Source organism: Abramis brama (assembly GCF_963993115.1).
Source record: "Abramis brama genome assembly, chromosome: 2".
In the NCBI taxonomy this organism is placed as follows: domain Eukaryota; kingdom Metazoa; phylum Chordata; class Actinopteri; order Cypriniformes; family Leuciscidae; genus Abramis; species Abramis brama.
Window position 1 is genome coordinate 38,036,783 of NC_139964.1, and position 22,979 is coordinate 38,059,761.

At 38.0% G+C, this 22,979-nt stretch overlaps 1 protein-coding gene across 3 annotated transcripts; it reads right to left on the reverse strand.

Annotated features, from left to right (window-relative positions):
• Positions 1 to 251: 251 nt before the first annotated feature.
• On the reverse strand, positions 252 to 22,090 carry galnt7 (UDP-N-acetyl-alpha-D-galactosamine: polypeptide N-acetylgalactosaminyltransferase 7). Of its 3 annotated transcripts, XM_084105821.1 has the most exons (13): positions 21,607 to 22,051; positions 19,255 to 19,703; positions 15,096 to 15,262; positions 10,553 to 10,683; positions 10,395 to 10,474; positions 6,969 to 7,151; positions 6,628 to 6,810; positions 5,550 to 5,667; positions 2,600 to 2,722; positions 2,250 to 2,468; positions 2,047 to 2,145; positions 1,830 to 1,958; positions 252 to 1,214 (listed from the first exon to the last, which is right to left on the reverse strand). In XM_084105821.1, exons 1-13 carry the CDS (start codon positions 21,730 to 21,732, stop codon positions 1,077 to 1,079), a joined length of 2,145 nt encoding a protein of 714 aa, XP_083961947.1. In that variant the 5' UTR covers positions 21,733 to 22,051; the 3' UTR covers positions 252 to 1,076. The 3 variants fall into 3 exon arrangements, with proteins under 3 accessions (XP_083961947.1, XP_083961945.1, XP_083961946.1); XM_084105819.1 differs by lacking the exon at positions 6,969 to 7,151 and having other exon boundaries at positions 21,607 to 22,090; XM_084105820.1 differs by lacking the exon at positions 6,628 to 6,810.
• Positions 22,091 to 22,979: the final 889 nt, after the last annotated feature.

The following is a 22,979-nucleotide window of genomic DNA, read 5'->3' on the forward strand; positions in this document are numbered from 1 at the left end:
CTTTCCAAGAACACTGCAAACAAGCTTATAACTTCTATATTAAAGGGGGGTGCTTAAAATTCACAAACTCAGAAAACAATTTATCAACTAATAACTTGAAGTTATGCTTGAATATATATAATATATAAAATATAATAATTTTAAATGATTGGAAACCAAAAAATATTTCCAACTTAATTCCCGTGATCATCTAAATGGTTGAAATATCAGTGCTTACAACCTGCTAAAAACAAAACTTTAATACAGCAACAGACTGGTAAAAATGTTCCATTTATTTTCTTGAGAAAACAGCCAGTATAAGTTAGATATTTACACCTTCATTCAGAAACCCACCATATCTCAAAATGTTAATTTAGAAATAATCATATTTACATTGTACAAAACAAACAAAAATGTACACATTGCAATCATTCCCGCCCTTAAAACATAACTTTGCTCCACTTGCTTGTGATTTTTGGCCATGAATAGAATAATCAATCAATGATTTTCACAAACAAGTAAACAAATGTTCCCTCAACCAACCAAACATTTATGCAGTAGACAAAAATAAATGCATCACTTTTTTTTTTCATTGTTGACCCCATGTCCTCATTTCCCTCGTCTTTCCACTCCCATTCTTCACCCATAGAATGTGGCAAAAAATGTGCCATTGTGCCAAAGACGAAAAAAGTTCAAGTGGCAGGTTGACATCTCAAACATAATGAAGTTCCAGTGTTAAAAAAATATATGCATCCCAGTACTTGATGGACAAACTTTACTTTATAATGGAGCAGCAACAGAAGTGGCATTAGATAATTTATCTCAGCACACATTGTGCACATTCTACAAAAGATAAAAACATTCTGTTAGGTAGACCCCTCCAATCCACAGATTCCAAAGAAAAACCCATGCAATGGACACTGGGGATGAACCGATGTAAACATTGTCTTCAATGGAGAGAAAAAAACAAATATGATCAGAGTTCAGTTATTGTGGCGAAGACTAAAACTTCATTAGTCACATGTATACTGGTAAAACATGTTTCTGTAGTTCAGTGGTTTTCCTTGAAGCACATTTGAGACAGTAAAGCCAGCTCCTCAGACTGCCACAATGTTGTTCATTTCCCATTTCTGCGAGCTCTTACTGTTGTCACAGTCAGTTATATAAACCTTGTGCAATACATCAGAGCGATCCAAACATTTCCCTGTAGGTATATGTGTGAATCGATGCAGATCCTACGAGAAATCAGGAGAGTTGGAAAAGTTCACTGAAGAATTGATACAGAAAGGTACGGAATCAAGCTTGCTAACACTTTATAATAAAGTTAATAAATTAGGTATGATGAACTAAAAAAAATATTTTTACAGCATTATTAAATGTATTCATGTATAAAATATTAGTAATTGTTACGGTTTGTTAACTAAGGGATATTGTTTTATGTTTTACTATGCATTAAAACGATCAAAAGGGACTTTTACACAGTTAAAAAAAATATATATTTCAAATAAACGATATTCATCAGTGAATCCTGAAAATCAACATTGATAACAAGAAAAGCACAAAATCAACACATTATAATGATTTCTGAAGGATCATGTGACGCTTTGCCATCACAGAAATAAATTACATTTTAAAATATATTAAAACAGAAAAGTTATTTTAAATTGTAATAATATTTCACAATATTACTATTTATACTGTATTTTTCATCAAATAAATGCAGCTTTGGTGAACATAAGAGACTTGAAATGATAATTTCTACAGATAATAATACAATTTTAACATTAACCATGTTTAATAAATGTAAACGTTTTTTTCATTGTCATCTCTTGATACCCGTCGTGACATACCTTAAAATATTTCCACTCCGTGTGCTCGTTCAAGTTGCAGTGCGTTATGATGACGGCAGATCCATCTCCTCCTTTTGTCAGGCACTGGTCGTACTGCATGAGCTGGTTTGCTTCATTAATTCTGAAGAGCTGAAGAAATGCCAAATTGAAACGAGATCAAAAACTCGTTCTAAAAACGGTCAAAGCAAAGTACTGCTGCTAAAACATTTCCCTATACCTGATTTCCACCCATTCTGTGACAAGGCCCAATCTCTACATTGCCACCATTGGTGTGGCCCATGCTGTCAATGCAGTAGCTGGTCTCATACCCACGGATCTATCGAAAGAAAAAGCGACTGAATAATAGCAAATTCCACAACATTCACTATCACTTTAATCAACTGCATTTTCTCCATTTCTTGAATAACTACATATTTGCACCTCTCCCCATTCGACATTCTTTGGAGGAAGTGGGTAATGTAGAGGGATGTCATAGGCAATCTCCTCCATGAACCACTTGAAGCTCTTGCAGCGATGTTCCTCTCTGAACTTTTTCAAGCTGCTGATGTCCCCGTAGGCCAGCGTGAGAGTCTCAGGCCGACTGGCGTAGAAATAGTCTTTATACTCATCCCACCACACCTCCACCACCCGCACATAGTTCTACATGCAGCCAATAAGGAGAAGGGAGGTTACAGACTGGATTAAAGTGCATCAGTAAAGTATAGCTTTGACCCAGTTTTGTTTTCAGATTCAGAAAGTTCTGATTATAGAATAAAAAGAGTAAAACTGACCTTAAGTGTGGGGGATGAGCCTACATGAGCAGGAGGTGGGTTTCCTTGCCAGCCCTGCAGACGGTAGATGTGCCCCACCCGTGAACATGGCACGAACAGAAGCTGCCCACCACATTGCCATATCTACACAGGACACACACATGGCAGGGATTCAGAAAGTGTCCACGTACAAACAAACTGCTCAAGTTGGCTAACTATGTTGCTCGGTGCAATTCAGATCATTATTCAGAAATAACTGACTGTTTTGAATACTGATTATGATTGGTCACTTCCATGTCATTCAAAAAGATTAACAAACAAAAAATCAAATCAATCTTAGTCACCATTAAATCAAAATATGGAATATTTTATGGAATATCACAGTAGTTATTATAAATTATTTATCTGTGAACATCGTTATTGTTTGTTATCTTTAATCAAAATAACTTATAACCCCTCCCTCTTATAACCCATCTCTTGTTCTCTTCTGTGATGATGTGTTTACCAGCTCGAGGGCAACCTGTCACTTGCATGAGATCACAATAATAGCAAACCACAATGATCCAACCATCCAATCAATTCCTCAAGTCCCACCCAACATTTTGTTTCACTTACCCAAATGCATCACAATAGGGAAGAAAAGACTATCACAACTTCCGTTTCATGACGATGTTCAAGGCAGGGTAGGTTATTTGTTCCAGATTTTTTTTTGTTATGCTGGTTGAAAGTCTCTTTACATCCTAATAGCAATCACTAAGTTAAGTGGTGTAAATATATTTATATGGATATATCTTGTCTGTGGATGGTGTAGGACCATAAAATGTTTGTTTATTCAGTCCGAATGCAATGATAGGATGTCATATCTGCCTGTTAGCGTATGTATTTGCATACCTCTGCACACCCTGCTCGTGCATACGTCACACAACATCAGCACGTTTCATGCTACGAATTAGACAGATGCCAGTCACCGAGCACCGCAACATAGAGCTTAAATCGGGACCAACAAATCAAACCCGACCCAACCCGAGCCCGAGCACGTTGTGTCCGAGCCCGGCCCGACCCGACCCGTTCACTGTAATTATGAGCCCGAGCCCGATTTAAACCCGACCATTTTTAATACGTGGGCCGTTATAATCAGGGGCGGCGCCAGAATTTTTTTAAGCAGGTGCTGCTGTGCTAGATTATTAAGGCTACAGGTGGAGCTGCGCAGCTATATAGGCTATATTATTTACATACTATTAATAAATGAGCAAAAATTGGCCACTCAATATTCAATATTCAATTATTTTAATTATCACAAATCATTATTTTATTAAATTAAACAAGCACAACATTCAGCATTCAATCAAATATTCTTAAAGATTAATTATTATTAATAATGTTACTTCAACATATTGTTATTTAAACATGTGTGTGAGCAACAAGCAAGATGTGCATTTGTAAATTCGGTGACAGCGTGTGTTACGAGTTTCAAATGGTGTAAGTGACCGCGGTGCGCCGGCGACTTCATGTCATGATTATAATATCTGCTATATTGCTTTTTATGTATTAAATCCAGGCAATTGGTTGATGAAAAATGTATTAAAATTAAGATACAATTTATACTAAACGAAATTCACTTTAAAGAAAAGCTTTCTTCAAAACAAAACTTAAACTTGAAACTATGTGCTTATTCAATGGCTAAAACACGTAGGCTACTACAGACTCTTTTTGTACAAATTGCAGCACATTCATTTAATTCTGAATTTTGCACATGTAAGTTGAAAGGCATTTGTTTGTGCAAAACATATCTGTATCATTTATCAAGTTCATAATTGTGCGTGCATTCATTAATTATTATCTTAATGAATAGACCTAATGCGACAAGGAAGAAGCATGCAAACTGCGTTGTTTGTTTATTCAGAAATGGATCGGAAAAGTAGCAAAAGCGGATATTGAGGCCTGAGGCTGACTACTATAATAATTTCTGTCATGGCAAGACTGCTTGTCTGTTCATCGTCGAAGTCCCCGTTTTTTTGCTGTCATAGGCGAGCGGCGTGCGCATTTAATGCACGAGACAGAGCCAACACATTATGTTGTCACTCCCCACGACTAGTTTAAAATGTGTCCATACCTCCGATTTTCCTCCAAACTTGCTCAAAGTTAATTCTCCTGTTTTAATTTTTTTCTTTGCTTCTTCAAGATCCATGTCGCACTTAGAATAGCAACAGAATAGCCTATAGCACGCACAGCAGGTGTGATGCGTCACGCGTGTGAGACTGCGAGTGCGAGACGCTGCGCATGACACGTGACGTGCTTTATCAAGGGCCCGACCCGACCCGGCCCGAGGACAGTGGCGGGAAATATCGGCCCGACCCGGCCCGCGGGTTGGGTCGGGTCGAGTCCGGGCTCGGGCTCGGGCAGAGAATTAAAGCTCTACCGCAACAGAAACAGCAGCCACCTTTTACAGTTCCTCCTGAACCAAAACAACAAGCTTATGCTAAGTTCACGCCATAACTACTGTAATTTGGAAGAGATCAAAACCTGTGACGTTATAGTCGGAGTGGTTCTTGATTCGAATTTATACGTTTCAATGGCGACACTATCAATGGTGAAATGAACCTGCACCTGCAGCAGTCAGGTGATATAGGTCAGTGCTTTAAGTTTTTTTATGTTCATTATTATTGTGATGTTAATGCGCTTTGAGACATGAGGTAGTTTAACGCCGTCTCTCGTGACGCTTTTGTTTGCTTCTTGCTGTAAGCGTTCATGTGTTTTGGAGGAGGTGTGGCTTTGTAGACGCTCTGAAGGGAGGGTGGGATCTCATGCTTTCAAAGCTAGCTCTCCAAAAATTACCTACCATACCTTTAAAACAAACTTAGGAACACATAATTAACCTTTATGCAAACTTCTGTGGGGGAAAAAAAAAAATCGAGTACAATTTTTAATTGAGACCACTACCAATTTCTAGAAGTTATATCTAAAAGTTTACCTTGTAGGAGATCTCAAAGTTTTCTCCTCCCCAGATCTGAAGGCCTGGATCATAGAGGCCCAGCTCGAAGAAGAATTCTCTTTCTATTGCGAAGAGTCCTCCAGCCATGGCAGGAGACCTGACACACAAATTCACTCATAAGGAATGTTCACCCCTTACTTTTCACACACATACAATACGCTATTTTACAACATTAAGAGACAAGGCCTTTTTCAGACAGGCAGTAAAAATCTGAAATCAATTTAGTTTTTTTGTTGAATTAATGAAAAACATTGACAGACACAACAAACTGCAAAATATGCACATCACGGCTGTTGACTAAAATGAATTTACTCTTTGGAAAAAAATTATATATGTAAAAACAGAAGGAATTTAAGAGAAAAAAAAAAGGATTTCCCCTGCAGCGTGAACAAAACCGAAGAGACACCAAACCAAGCAGTAAAATGCTGACAACCAATCAAGATGTTTCCATTATACTATCAGGATGTTCCATTTTTTTTTTATAAATTGTCCATGTTCTGTCTCAGCGCCTACATAATTCTGCGAAATTCTGGTGTCTCTTTTTACGTCATATTAACCATAGAATTTTTTTTCAGAAGAGTGCACAGAAAATAGCATAATGTAAAGATGAAGCTCTAGTTAAAATTCAAGCAACAACAGCATACACACTTTCCCTTGTTTGGTGACGCGTATATGTACACTTGGGTTGTAGACTTATCCCAAGTCACTACCACAGAAGAGATTAGTTGATAGACAAGAGAGAATGGAGACTACATGCAAAGAGAAGCAGAAGCAAGGTCTGTGAGTAGTTAAGTTTCTAAATTCTAGTAGTTGAGCGACTCAACCAGAACAGCCATACTGGAGTCATAATATATGAAGTATTTTATTAAAATCACTTCATTGTTTTATGACCACTTCATAGCAGTTAGTATGCAGCATGAGCATCAAAAGAGATGAACTGTTAAAAAAGCAGAGACAAGCAGACCACCACCAATCTTTACAAGAGAGAGACAAAGTCTCTCCACTTATGCGTGTTGTGGTCAGCCCTAATCCGCTCAAGATTATGGCTCTAAATTACCGATAAGGCTCAGTTCTAGTTAGTCTCTTCTGCTTCTCCTTGACACCCAGTGGCACGCGTTTCCAAAGCATGCTCCAGTCCCATGCTCCTCTGGCAAAGCCATCCTCGTCCCCGCCCCCCTGGGGCTCGATGGTATAAGTCTTGCCGTTAATAGAATCTATGAGAGGCACTGTGCACACCGTTCTGAACATGGCCACAGAGGATGGAGGAGAGACAAGGGGGACGTCCATGCAAGCAAACATGGACACACATACACACACACAAAAGGGTGGGGGAGACAAAACAAGAGAAAGAGACAGAATGGATTTAATGATCATGCTTATAGGAGGGTGGAAGTTTACCGATAAGGCTCTGTCTTATGCTTTCTCTTAGCCTTCTCCCTGCTGCTAAGAGGGACCCTTTTCCACAGGAGGCTCCAGTCCCAGGCGCCTCGCGCCAGGCCGTCCTCGTCCCCGCCCTGCTGTGGCTCTATGGTATAATCATTGCCGTCTATGTAATCTATCAACGGTACTGTGCAGACCGTTCTGCAACATTAACACAACACAGTATTAACAATACATTTAGGTGAAGATACAAAAAAATACCACACCTGTGTAGTGTACTAGAAATATAATGTAAAAAAAGAAAAGAAAATTAATGTATATATATTAATATTTGAATAACTAAAACCAATAACAAAACCAAAAGTCATGTGGTCGAACCAATATGAAAAAAATCTCTCTATATCATAGAGGAGACTGCAGCCCTTCTTTAAAGTCTTTTAAATAATTTTATATTTTTATGACAAGGGAAGATTAGTTCAGACTGGGTGTTTAAAAAAAAGTTAATGATATTTATTAATTCATGATATTTATAAAAAAAAATAAAAAATGTGTTTGCCTAAAAATATCTTTTCAAAATTATTTTCAAAACAATGACTTGGATTAGGGCTGGAACGATGTGTCGACGTTATGGATTATGTCGATTACGTACTGTTTATGTTCATTCCTATTCCGCTGTAATTTTTCACACAAAACTAAATTCTAGAGCAGATACTAATGGCTATTAAGGCAGCACCGCTTAGTTGTAGGGGTGTAACAATATATCGTGTCACAATATATCGCAATACAAAAATGCAACAATATGTATCGTGGATAGTGACAATATGTATCGTGGATAGTTTACCCAAAATAAAAATTACCCTGTGAGAAAAAATTTAAGTTTTCAGAGTCAGTACTACATTAAACTACAATATATTATGTTGAATATAATGTATAATAATGGGGGAATATTAGTGGGTCCTGATAATGCTTATGTTATAAGTCTTATGTTACCAGTAAAAAGTGGCCTACATTATTTTAAATATATCTACCCAGTGACAGAGTGCAAGCATATTCGTCTAAAATAATTCTGTATTTTCAGGTTCAGGTTCAGAATCATGAATATATTTATTCTGGTGTCACCATTGTCCAAGCCAATTCATTTACACCCACAATGTTATATCAAATTTACCATTTCATCAACAGTACATTTTTTCGTAACCTTTTATTATATGTCTTGGAGTATCGCAATAATATCGTATCGTGAGTTCAGTATCGTGATATGTATCGAATCGTGAAATTAGGGTATCGTTACACCCCTACTTAGTTGTGTTCATACTAGTGTTGTCACGATACCAAAATTATTGTTTCGATACCGATACCAAGTCAAGTATTGCGATTTCGATACTTTTTCGATACTTTTTCTGAAAAGGGAGAAACACTCTCAAATATCATTGCTGTGCTTTATTTTAAAACCGGGACAACATTCTAATCATATAACACACTAATAAATGAACATATGAACAGCAGATATATTAAACATTTGAACAAAATATGAAATATCAAAATATAAAAAATAAATTAGAGCAATGACATTCAAGGTAAAAATTTTTATAAATTTAGCAGCATTATCTCATTTATCATAAGAAACATAAGAGCTTTATCTTGATTCTGAACTTTGAATAAAAATATGAACAGCGATTATATTAAACAATGTCAATATTGGTAACATATGATAAGCCTCATTGATATATTTGACGTGGGGAGAGAGTTGTGGAAGGCCTATACTTCATGTTAAACATAAATATATAGCAGCAAAGACAACGTCGGCAGTGTTGATGGCAAAATAGGCTACAGAATAATTCGTTCTGTATTAAGAGGTGCAATATTTGAAAATCGATAATATTTTTTTAAATTACATTTATATTGTATTTATGTCAAAACTTTCAAACATCAAAATGTCATTTATTAATATGTATTCGTGTCAAAATGACATAGAAACATCTTTTCCTATTCTATTTTGCCTGGAAACTCTTCCAACACGCTTGCGTGTCGCGTGAAAAATAGGCGTCGGTTCTATTTCTAGCATGCACGCGTTTTCCGCGCATCTCTCGAGCTGCACCCAGACGCGTGTGTCACGCAGGCAGTTAACATGGGAGCCGAAATAAAAACGGACACGACACGCAGCCAGTGTGTCGCTGGCCATCTGGAACGCGGTCATTCTTAGAAGTATCGATACTAATAAATTAAGGAATCGTGACGTTTTTAATTTCCGATTTACTTTTGAAGTATCGGTGCACCGTGCAACAGAGCAAGGTAGGCAACGTACTTCCATATGTCACTCCTCGCATCATCTTTTTCTACGAGTCGTGGACCACTTGTGCTCGCACATGCAGCCATCTCGCTGTAGTGTTTTGTCACATGACACTGACAGCGGCAGGTTCTTTGCTGTGTGCGTCAGGAAAAAAACACAGACATCCATAGGGAGGCGGTTTTTTTTTTGTTTTTTTTTAAGTATCGATACTGATAAATTTAGGTATCATGACGTTTTTAATTTCCGAGTATCGCGATACTTTTGAAGTATTGGTACACCGTGCAACACTAGTTCATACAGAGTTTTGTTTTTCACAAGCGTGACAACCCTATTCTATAAACGAACTTGACGCCTGCACATTTTCAGGACTCACAACCGCATTCTCGACAAAGGCACGCTGAATGAACAGAACCGCACTGGACAACTAGTTGTCTGCCACGTCATATAATGTGAGAGCCACAGTGAACTGTATATCATCAAGGGTGTAGTTCACTTAAGTTGGCGGAGGCGTGCTGCTCAAACATACTCTCTGAACTGGTTACTGGTTACTAAGCATTTAAAGTCCTTGTTGGTTATTTAAAATATCAGATGGATGAACTCACGCTTTGATTGGACCCCTTTTATTTAACAACACGCTGTCAATTGTGCTAAAACTTCCCGATGTTATGGACATCGCCATTTTTGCTACTGTCGCAGAATGTGGTTGAGAGTCCTGAAAATGTGTAGGCTCGTATTAAGCGGCGCTGCCATACTAGCCATTAGTATCTATTTTTGTTTAGTATGAAACACGACAGTGGATTAGGAATGAACATAAACAGAGCATAATCTACATAATAGATAACACTGACACGCCGTTCCAGCTCTAATTAAGATGTGTGCACTCACATGTTTTCGAGGTGCAAGGTAAATCCTATGTTTTACTTTTAGGTTATACCACATGACCTTTTTAAATTCATTAAATTTAAACTTTTCTTTTAAAACAAGTTTTTTGTGTGTTTTTTTTAAATATGAAACCAACATGAATAGGAAGAGAACATTTCTAGAAAGCCAACACATGCATATTAAACAATTGTTAAATATTTAAAAGATAAATCTATCTTCAAAGTCTCTTTTTTTAGTGAGCACAAAACTGGCCTATAGTGCTTAAGTCATACCTGTCTTTTGAAATGGGGGCCACCAGTGGGGCATACCAGTTTATCCCAACTTCACAATGAGCATCCAGGTAGATCAGCACCTGAGGACAGAACCACAGCGTGAGACAGGTACATTTATGTAGTACCATTAAACAGCATGTTAATAATGGGGCCCATACCTGTCCCAGAGTGGCTTTGCGGGCTCCTATGCTCCTGGCCTGGATCAGACCCTCTCTCTTCTCATTGCGAAACAGTTTGACCAACCCATTCCATTGTTTTATATACTCCTCCAGCCTCTCTTTAAGATGAACTAAACAGAGAACACATACAAACACTTTCAGGCTTTGTCTACACTGACAGACACAAAAATGTCACTTTTATTTATGTTGTCCAAATTACCTCATGAGCTCCATGGGGACATAAACTTTTCAGCTTTCTGCCTGCACTTGTTAATTATACCTTGCTATTCAGTTGTAAAAGAAGGTTATTGGCATATTGTTCAAACCTACATCATTACTACAGCAGCCAGTGTAGATATAGCAGACATCGATTATGTCTGAGCAAGCGGATCCGATTTGACCACTTGCAAAATAACAGTGCAGACAGTCAGCCCTAAAGATTGGGCTGTTTGCAGCATGAACAAAGTTTTACTGACCTTTACTAGAAAGCGCATAAAACATTCTGAGCCTATACGCTCTTTATCGATTCTTATCGGCTAATTCTGCAGCACTGCATTCATTCATAGTTCCCCTGTGAGCGATCTCTTAAAGAGTAATGATCTCCATTCAGTAACAGTCTGCTTGCCCCATATTAATGAACAAGCATTAAGCATTAGTCTTCAGGCAGACCGCCTACAGGTTGTGGCAAAGATATGTCTCTTTCACTTATGAGTAGAGAATAGACTCTCAGGAGAGAGATATCAAAAAACTAAAGCCATTCATCACTTCCTTAAACCTGAAAAACCAGTAACAGCTGAAAAACAGTCAGAACATGCAAATCCCAGAGCATTTAAAAGACAAGCAAGAAAAAAAAAAAAAAAAAGAAAAAAAAACTGGTGCACTACAGGTTCTATATTTAAATCAAGTGATATTAAACTGATTTACTAAATGCATGTTATTGATCTTACTGTGAACAATTCAGTCTTGGGTTTTGGGAACTTTGGCCAGACTCTTACCATCTTACTCTTACTCTTGCCAGCAGCCATATCACCCTGTAGCCCAAGACTGGTTGCCCACTGAAGCTAAGCAGGGCTGAGCCTGGTTAGTACCTGGATGGGAGACCTCCTGAGAAAAACCAGGTTGCTGCTGGAAGAGGTGTTAGTGAGGCCAGCAGGGGGCGCTCACCCTGTGGTCTGTGTGGGTCCTAACGCCACGGTGTAGTGACGGGGATACTATACTGTCAAAAGAGCACCGTCCTTCGGATGAGACGTTAAACCGAGGTGCTGACTCTCTGTGGTCATTAAAAATCCCAGGATGTCCTTCGAAAAAGAGTAGGGGTTTAACCCCGGCATCCTGGCCAAATTTGCCAATTGGACCCTGTCCATCATGGCCTCCTAATCATCCTCATATACTGATTGGCTTCATCACTGTCTCCTCTCCACCAGTAAGCTGGTGTGTGGTGGGCGTTCTGGCACAATATGGCTGCCGTCGCATCATCCAAGTGGATGCTGCACATTGGTGGTGGTTGAGGAGATTCCTCCCCTTCCATATGTGAAGTGCTTTGAGTACCCAGAAAAAGCGCTATATAAATGTAACAAATTATTATTATCAACTGCAAACTTATATTCAGGCAATCTACCTCTATCCAATCAACAACCGACTGATAAAAACAAGTCCCTGGCCTGCCCTACTTTTCTTTTTTTTTGATAATCCATTTCACTCAGCACAATATGGAACAAACAAATCTGTCGCTACTTCAGTTTTCTCGCGACTACAGGCGGGCATACACTGTTTGATGTTTCAGCAAGGTTACCTACTCACACTGAACAAGTAGATCGCATGCGATGTAAAGCCAAAGCTCAGGATCACTATACGGTCCGAACGTCGAGCTGCGACTTCACTGCTCACGCTATACGTGTGAAATATGCGCGAATCAGCACGATAAACCCCCGTGTCGGGTTACGCCTATAGACGATATCATGTATCCAGAGATATTGTCAAAACAAGCATCAGCTATCAATATCAAGATGATTTAGCATTTCCAATTTATGCATTACATTATTATTAGTATTATTGTATTATTATTATTAGGGAAGGCCTAGGCTACTTTTATTATTAAATTGATAGGCTATTATAATTAATTTGCCACGCAATAATTTCATAGTGCATCACCACATAACCAACGCACTGTGAGAATAATAAAATATTACATAGAAGCTTACTCCTAATTGAAAATGGTCTAAAACATTTAGGTCGATTACAATGAATTATAGGCATATAATTAAAATTATTAACAGTCTATAATATGTCCGAACGCTGCAATAATTAGTCATCAATGAAAATTAAAAACAGCTTTATTTCAAAAACATTGTTTAACAAATTAATAAAAGAGACACGGTGTAGCAGCATCACCGGTGGCTTGGAAGACGTGGGTAATATATGATTAATCCATTTTACAACACGAACTGGAGGTAAGCAATAGTAATTTGTAGCTAGTTTGAGCTACAGAACTTAAAGATCTCCCTCTTTTCATTTTCTTTCTTGCTGCAGCTGAAATGGTTAAATTTGTTTTCGCGCAGGCGCAGTGAGGGAAAAAACACTGAGTTTAGGGCAATCGGTTTGTAGCTTTGCTTCAACTGTGCGACATAGTCACGAGTCACGATTATCTGGTTAACTGACTCGTAACGTGTTCAATGGTTCATGTCCTCCCGAGTGGACCAAATTTTGGTCGCTCCTCGTGACTATATCGCACAGTTGAAGCAGAGCTACGAACCGATTGCCCTAACTGCCCTATTTTTTCCCTCACTGCGCCTGCGCGAAAACAGAACTTTCATCTGCAGAAAAAAAAAGAAAAAAAGAGGGAGATCTTTAAGTTCTGTAGTTCAAGCTATAGCTACAAATTACTGTTGCTTACCTCCAGTTCGTGTTGCAAAATGGATTAACCATTACCCACTTCTTCCAAGCCACCTGCAATGTACACTTTGCCTCTTTTATTAATTTGTTAAACAATTTTTTTTAAATAAAGCTGTTTTTAATTTTCATTGATGAATTATTGCAGTGTTCGGACATATTATAGACTGTTAATAATTAATTATATGCCTATAACTCATTGTAATCGACCTAAATGTTTTAGACAATTTTCAATGAGGAGGAGTAAGCTTCCATGTAATATTTTATTATCCTCACAGCGCGTTGGTTATGCAGTGATGCGCTATGAAATTATTGCATGGTAATTTAATTATAATAGCCTATCAATTTAATAATAAAAGTAGCCTAGGCCTTCCCTAATAATAATAATAATAATAATAATAATAATAATATTTTAATACATAAATTGGAAATGCTAAATCATCCTGATATTGATAGCTGATGCTTTTTTGGACAATATTTCTGGATACATGATATCGTCTATTGGCGCAATCCGGCACGGGGGTTTATTGCGCATATTTCACACATATAGCGTGAGCAGTGAAGTCGCAGCTCGACGTTCGGACCGTATAGTGTGAACACATAAATCCTGAGCTTTGGCTTTACATCGCATGTGATCTACTCTATCGCACAGACATCGCACAGTGTATGCCCGCCTTTAGAGCCAGGGACACACCAAGCCGACGGTCAGCCGACGGTCAGCAATCGGGCAACGTGCGCAAAAAAAGTCAGCAAGCGCTGCTTTGTTTATGGTTTGTATACCTGCAGTATATTCACTTTCTCTTTTTGAATGATGAATATATCTGCTTAAATAGACAGTTAGGCCCATCTCCTTTACAAGCAGAATGCAGATGCTACTTGACAGTCGCCTGTAGTCCTTTCGGTGTGTTCAAGCACAGATATTTTTCCCCAACCCAGGCGACGCGAGCCGACAACACAGTCGGTTTTAATCAATGCTAGTTCTTTAGGGTCAGTTTGGTGTGTCCTTACCTTTAGTCAATGGGAAGCAGCATCAGATGATATTATATTTTTCTAATTTCTAATCTAATTTACAGATTAATTAGCACTAAATACACTAAAACTAGAAAGTTATAAGTAGAAAACAGTAATGAACACTTCACTTAAATGAATTGGTGAATCTTCTTTTCAGTTTCTTCTAAATTACCAAATGGGATGCAATAACCAATAAAATAAAACGATTCAGACTTATTGGTATTTGTGGAGGACAGGAAAGTGTGTTTGATTATTGCCTGTTTGCTTGGCTGTTGCAACAATAAAATGTGCAAGGGACATAAAAACCAGTGACACTACTTCCAGTTACTACGTCTACATTGATTTGAAAACAGCCGAGAGCTACTGTCACAATACTGTGAAATGTCATTAAGATATAGATATAGTTCCTTTGTGATTGTTAATTAAAAAACTACCAGCATCAATGCACTTTTTCTTTGCCATGTTTGTGGTGTAAATATGACTTTAGTTGTCAGACCTGATGGGGTTTTTTTGCACAAGCATTGTGCTGAGTTTAAAAAAAAAATGTGCAAACCACAGACATCTGCAATTTAGAGTTCTATTCATATTTGCAATTTAGAGTATTTGATGAAGAAATGAAAACAAAGCTCAATGCTCACACTACCTTTGTTACTGAAGTCATCAATCATGACTATCTCAGCCAGGTATCTTCTTGGGGTTCTTTTGATGACACTGTGCACCGTCCTCATCAGGGTGGACCAGCCCTCATTATGGAAGACAATGATCACGCTGGAGGTGAGGAGGTTGTCATCATAGTGCCAGTATTTACACCTGCAGACAATATAAACAGCTATAAAACACACTCTGTACTGGAAGTGAACGTTGATGTTATAAGTGCGTGTCTGGTCTGTATTACTGTTCACGGGTTTGCACATGAATACACAGCTTATCATGTGTTATTGGTAGATTATTACACACTGGCATGCACCTCTATCCAGTGAAAGAAATTTGTGAGACAGGAAACAGCAACTTTGCTCACGGTTTCCTCCGCACAGGGGGAAAGCAATGCCCAGTTACACTTCCTCATTCTCTTTCTAAGCTCAAAATTAAAGTTTCTTTATCCAGTTTCATTCACTTGCAGTAAATAATATAGTTGTGTGTGGGACTGGGGAGAAATGCTGTTGAATGAATTGCACAAACTTCATGCTATTTTATGAAGGTTTGAGCTTCCAGACACCTCTAATATATTTGAAATATAGAGGTGGTGGGGAAAAGGCACCTATTTGAGCTATGAAACTGAAGGATATGCATGCACAAACAACTTGGCTTTGTTTGTAGGTTCCAGGTGGGTTATTTGCACTAGGGCTTAATATATGTAAAGTTCTTACATAGTGCAAACAGAAGTTTTAAAGTAAAAGTTTGATCAGTTTAGAAAATAGAAAATCTATTGATGAGGAAACTCTTGATGCCTTAAGTAAACAGGACATAGATTTGCCTATGCATGTGATTAAAACACACACAATTTCCCTCCCAAAACCATAAAAAAAATATTGTTTCCTGCCTGCAACACAACACACTGCCAGAGCAATACTTTCTTTCTTAAGGTGGTTTAACCTCTTTTAGCATCAGACTTAGGTTTCAATGTTCTTAAGTGTGTAGAGGCCTAACCTGTGTGTTACATAACACAGTAAAGCCACTCAACTGAAAGAACAACTCACTCCCATGGCATTCAATCTCGCTGGAGATTAAGGTGTGTTGCACTACTTGTAAACACTTTGTCACCATCCGAGTGCTAATACTAACTGTTCTTCTCAACTACTTGGATTCTATTTAGTTAAATGTTTTAGCTAATTTTAGCACTGACTCTCTGAGGTAATGGAGCTGTTCGGTTGTGACGTCCATTTATAGGCCAACTCAGAGGGCCAATTCATCATGAGGTCCCTTGAGAATTTCCACTGCATCATCGCCGTGCTGAAAGGTATTGGGGTGTGGATAAAGGTTTTTATCCTCGGTAGCAAAAGCTGTATGTCAGGGTGTAGGGTAGGGTTAGGGGTTAGTTTCTGTTAAAGCAATTCACCTTTCGGCACGCCCATTATATCAACCTGCAGCTATCTCGGTCTCTAAAATAGGGTCTTGCAAAGATCACTTGAAGAGACTTTCATGTTTTGCTCAACAATATAGGCTAAATTACACACAGTTATACGTCAAATGTGAGATTTAAAAATAGTAGCCAAAAAAATAATTCTAGAAGAACTACAATGGTTGTCAGAATCATGAAGCACGTCAACCCGGATCCTTGTGGTGGTGGTTGTCTTCAAAACAAATTCAAAAAGAGGTCTCTTCAAAACAAGTTAATGTAAACCACTCACCTTATTTTACTCATAAATTAAAAAGCATTTTCCATTGACGGCCATTCAAATGCAATTCTGACGAAATATATATTTTTTGCAATATATAGTTATATAGTATAGGCTAGAATATTTGGGCGAAAAAGCAGGTAATAGATGGATGATTATGTGTCCTCGTCTGCTTCCTTCTATGTCACAGTTCAGGATAATTGCTAATAATTGGGACTTTATGCATTCTTGGCCAATAAGCATTGTCTTTTTCAAAAGGGAAGTTATTGGCTCAAAAAACTTGTATGTGCCAACAAACAAATATTTAAATTACAAAATTGATAAAGCTATTCTTACTTGACTTGACTAACATGCTGCAGTGTGTTTGACTTATGAGGAAGGCATGACTAAATTATGAAATGAAGCAAAACATCACTACTAAGAAACAAAGTGTGTAAACACTGACATCTTCAGACAAAAGTTGGTATCACCGAATACACTCACCAACAACTTAGTTTGCCAAAGAAAATACAACCAATACAAATGCCATAACGTAATCATGCTACAATCTATATAATCATAACGTCTGTGAAAGGTTAAAAATATATCTGAGCTCTGCTGCACTCTGAGAAGTCACACACCTGCGGGCTCACAACTGATCAGTTCAAAAGGGCCACATATATTATATATACTAACCAATGTTAATAATAATATCACCAAAGATCAGCGGTGCTCTTTTTCCCAGTGACATTTAGTGCCCTACTGCAAGTTTATAAGCTGTTGAAAACCTTTGCACCCTGCCTGTACCAAAGAACAGTGGTGTCTATTGTTTCAGCCCTAACTCGGATCCAGACACAATCCAGATTTCTCTACTAGAAAAGAATTTGTTTTTCCTGAAGGAAGCGAGTTTGAGAGAACATGCGTATTTGTGTACTAAAAGCCAAAGTCAAAAACATGTAGCAATGACATTACAACACAGCTGAATGAATGAGCATGACTGAATTTGGTTATATTTAGGATCATGTACCTCAAAGGGCACAACATTGTACCTTTACAACTCATGTGCTCAATTTCAATGGAACAAGCAAACTGACAGTGTATACCTTGAATTCCTTTTTTTGTTTTTTTTTGATAAAGACATCTTGAATATGTATAAATATAATTTTTAGATAATAAGCTGGTCAAGTTAAATAAAATTTTCATTAAAGGGATAGTTCACCCAAAAATAAAAATTCTGACATTTACTCACCCTCATGCCATTCCAAACAATGCTGGTAACAAAACAGTTTAGACTTTCATTGTACAATTAAACACAGAAACATTTCTCAAAATATCTTCTTTTAAGGTCATACAGAAGAAAGAAAGTCATACAGTTTTGGAATGGCATAAGTAAATAAGTGAGTAAATGATGACAGCATTTTCTTTTTTGGGTGAACTATCCCTTTAAAAGCCACCATTCAGGCTATCTGCAACAGAAACAGCACTGACCAAAGCGCTATAAAATTTACTAATAATTAAACTGCAGATGGTGAAAACACTGCATGCTTTTTATACCATCAACTATTGCCCAATGACAATGTATACCAAGTGTGAAATGTAACCATATAATATTATTGTCGAAAAAGAAAATGAGTTTGTGTTCAAACTGGACAGTGGTCAAATATGTTGTTAAAGCCTCAGGTAGGACATTTCTGAAGCTGTATGAACTCATAAAGCAGTCTCAGGCAGATAATCCAGCTTTCCAGCTTGGAGGGGAGTTAATGAGAGAGACTGCGGCTTATCATTCAGCTGTGACGTGGCTAAACAACATTTTGGTGGCTGAATTATGGCCATAATGCCGATCCTATTTAATGTCTGGAACATTAGTAATAGAGTGCAGCACATTATCTACCCAGTACTAACCATCCTTTCAGTGAAAAGGGTATAGGATACATTCCTTAATGTACTGCAACACACAGTACAGTGTTAATATCTGATGGTACTTTTCGATATTTGCATAGGCTACATGGTGTTTACAATACATGGTACACCAAGGTACTTCTATGTTCAATGGTCTTACCTGACAAAAATGATGTGAAATTTATGTGAGAAATGAAGGATTACCATAGTTTTTTTTTTGTGTGTGTGTGTGTGTGTGTGTGTGTGTGAACAGAAATGACGTGGCTCAAAAGGACGTTTTTCTTCCTTTATTACGCCACTGAAATAACTTGTTTGAAAAGGTGTGTCCTTATCGTTTTCATCTTTCTGGGTGTGATCACAAAAATAACTCAGAAAGTCAACATGTCAAACCTGACTGTCTATAGTGTGTGGTCTGAGCATCTAAAAAATAAATGTAGATTATTTTATAAATAGATAGCCTACTGTAGTCAAATGCATGCTGAAACAAAAGAAAACAAAAAACATAGGTTGCTACCACACCCACAACTCTCCCCTCACACACACCCAAATAAATTCTGAAATCAGAGTGACGTGCGTCGTCATACTCACTCTTCATGCCGCAAGTCGCCGACAGTTCGATCCAAGGAGATCATGTCGCTGGCTACCATATTAAATCCAAATTCCTTGATGCTGGCCTGAACCGCATCTTTGTACTCAGGTCCCAACACAAACGGTTTGCTCCCCTCTCCTGGTCCGTCCAGGGACCCCTGAGGCTCAGGTTCTTTAGGCTCAAAGTTGCCCAGAATCCCTTTCTTCAACACAGGTTCGCTAAAAACATTGGTGTGGGGCTTGAAGGTGACGTATTGCTTTTGAATGACATTCTGCTGGTTCTGGGCTCTTAATTCAGGGTTTGGCTTGTCACCATTTTTCTGGCGGATAGACTCCAGATCGACCTCAACTCCTTCAACGTGGGGCCAAGGAACAACTGGCTTGAACTGGTCAGCCATGTCATTATTGGGAGGGATGGGCTGCAGAAGTTTATCTGCATCTCTTCCTACCTATGAAATGAGACAAATTTGTTGTTAGAAATTTGTTGTTAGATGTTAACCCTATAAAGCCATATCTACTACATGCTTTCTGCCCTCTGGCTGATAGTTCATACTTTTTTAGCAAGTATAATTCCATTGAAATGCTCCCCCTCAGGTTGTGGTACACACGATTTTTTGTTGTGAATTCTTTAACGATTTTAATAAAGTAAACGTAACAAATAGCGTTTATGTTGTTAAAGGGTTAGTTCACCCAAAAATGAAAATTATCACATAATTTACTCAACCCTCAAGCCAAGGCCTATATGATTTTCTTCTTTCAGCCTAACACAACTGGAGTTATATTAAAACATATCCAAGCTTTATAATGTGAGAATGTTAGTGGTATAATTTTTTAAGCCAAAAAAAGCACGTCCATCCATCATAAAAGTAGTCCATACATCTCCAGGGGGTTAATAAAGGCCTTCTGAAGCGAAGTGATTCGTTTTTGTAATTGCGATGCATTTTTCGACTGTATAAAAGTAATAAATATGAATATTTATGACAAAAACACATCGCTTCACTTCAAATGGCCTATTAACGTCCTGGATTTTTTTGTGATGGATGGATGCACTGCACTTTTGGGCTTCAAAAAACATTGGTACCATTTACTCCCATTATAAAGAGCCAGGATATGTTTAATACAACTCCGATTGTGTTCGGCTGAAAGAAGAAAATCATACAGCTAGGATGGTTGAGGGTGAATAAATTATGGGATAATTTTCATTTTTGGGTGAACTAACCATTTACAGTAATAATATTTCAAGATGGACATTTACTGTAGTTTGCTAATTGCTATACTGTCATAAAATCTCACTGATTTACAAGCTATCAGAATTTCATATTACTTTTTGACCATCTAAATAGAAACTGAACCAAATTGGCTATTTTTGCTCAGTTTGAGCCTCTGAATAACGTTAAGGTGTTTTTCCCCCTCTTCGAATGTAAGCTCAATTTTCTAGCTAATTTAATCATACTACATGGGTCACTATAAGTATTGGCCAAAGTATCATTTCAAATGACAGGTTTACAGACAAGTACTTTCAAGTAAACATTTAGCCTACATAAGCACCCATTATGCAAAAGACAACCTGAGGTGAAATGAGTAAACAAAGAAGAAACTATGTACAAATAATGTATGCTCCGTACAAAAGCAGTGCAAATAAATCCGCGAGAATTGAATACCATAGAGAGAAGCCAAACTACACCAGACTGATGCTGACAGAAAGGTGTCAATGTGCCACGTGTCACTTGCATTTATGTGCAATCTCTTCTGAAAGCAAAGAAATGCGTGTCCATGTACACTTATTCATCTCGAGCTGATCATTTAATTCAGTCTGCAAGCATATCGACCACCTATCTCGAAGACACCATAGTCCATAATCAGTAACGTTACTGATACAGCAAACCATCTAGAGACTGATCACCTAAAATATATATATTTTACATTAAATGTTTATATTAAATAACTGCTATTTTAAATTAATTATGCGTGTCTCAAATTTAAGCAACCAGTAACAACAGAAACGACCTTCCGGGTTTTCGCTGAATTTGCTGGTACTTATGAGGATGTAGACACTGACAGCGACATTTAGCTCTCTATGCTAGTAGCTGACATCCATATGTGCGTTTTGAGTTTAATATAAATGGAAATACATATTTAAATACTTCTCAAGATTAATAAAAACGTCCTGTGTCTGATTCAATTCATCGGTCAGTTCTCGCTGCTCATCTCCATGACAACCGCAGCAGTTAGCATGCTAATCATCATGCTAGCCGACCCGCCTGAATACTAAAACATGGTGAAATTAACAGCAAACACAGCGAAAACACTCTCGTCTCCAGATAACTAACGGCCATTAAAGTGATACTTTACCACAACGCCAGCGAACGGGTTATCGTCGCCTGCCTTTGGTGTCAGGGAAGACCAAAGCAAAACCAGCCCCAAAAATGTGCCGATGACCAGTACACTTCGAAGGATGAATCCAACCTTTAACCTCATTTTGGAAAAAAATCAGTTGAAAAATAATAAGAAAGAAAGAAAAGGGGTATCTAGCACAAATAAATAAACACTCCGCAGCCTGTATGGACACATTGAATCCCTCCCTCCCTCTCACCCTCTTTTTCTCTCTCTCGCTCTCTCCCCCCCTTCTGTCTGCTCCCTTATTCAATAAAACTCCCACTATCCTCTATGATTCAGTCACGAAAAAAAAGTCATACAATAAGCAAACAGTTGCGTGTGTGCGTGCATGTGAGCGCGCGCCACGCAGCCATGAGGTCTAAACACACGGATGTGTGAATGAACACACACGGACGTGTGCGGAATGATTGATAGCAAATAAAAGGCCCGTAGAGATGTGCTGGGCGGAGACTTCCACAAGTGTTGCAGCATAGGCGTTGATACGCACAACTATTGCCAAACCCTTCTCGCTTTGTGCCACGCACACATAACTCTTCTTATCGTTTTTGAAGAGACCGAGATGGACAGAGATCAGTATTCTGGATGTCGGAATGAAATCAAAATGGACAATTTTCATTTGTACGGGATTTGGGAGTAGGGGAGACCGGGGATGAAAGTAACACATTTTGTTTTGCATCAGTAACTCAGTGGTTGTTTGTGCTATTTATCTCTCAAAATTTGATACACGGAAGCCACATTTGTCTCTACAAATATAACTCACAGCATGGCATGTACAACCCTATCACAAATTATGTGAGTTACTGTCAAACACAAAGTTGAATAAACTATGATGGAAACATATTTACTATAAATTCCTCAATGTAAAAAAAAACATGATTTTGTCTTGACTGATAACTTGAATTATCATAAGGGGTTGGTTGTAACATTTTTTAAAGAACTGTTACAACTATCCCCACCCCTAACAGTCATAACTTAGCTTACTGTTTTTAGCATGTGGGTTTGAAGTTAGCATGAATGCAAAGCATAAAATTAAACTAGAGAAATAGCTACTTTAGATAATGCAAGTCAAATAAATCAATGATTGCTAGGCAAAAAAAAATATTCTTGATAATTTGATTATTGTTAATAATATTTTTGTTCATAAAATGTAGCCTACAATGTTGCTCACATTCACATGCCACTTCTCATGTGAGCTCAAAAAAGTTATGCAAGTGTATGATAATGATGACATCAGCACAGCTCTTTTCTGACTTATCAAACGGACAGTGTTACAACTGACCCCGTGTTACAACACTCCCTGGTCTCCCCTATTTATTATAAACAGGGGG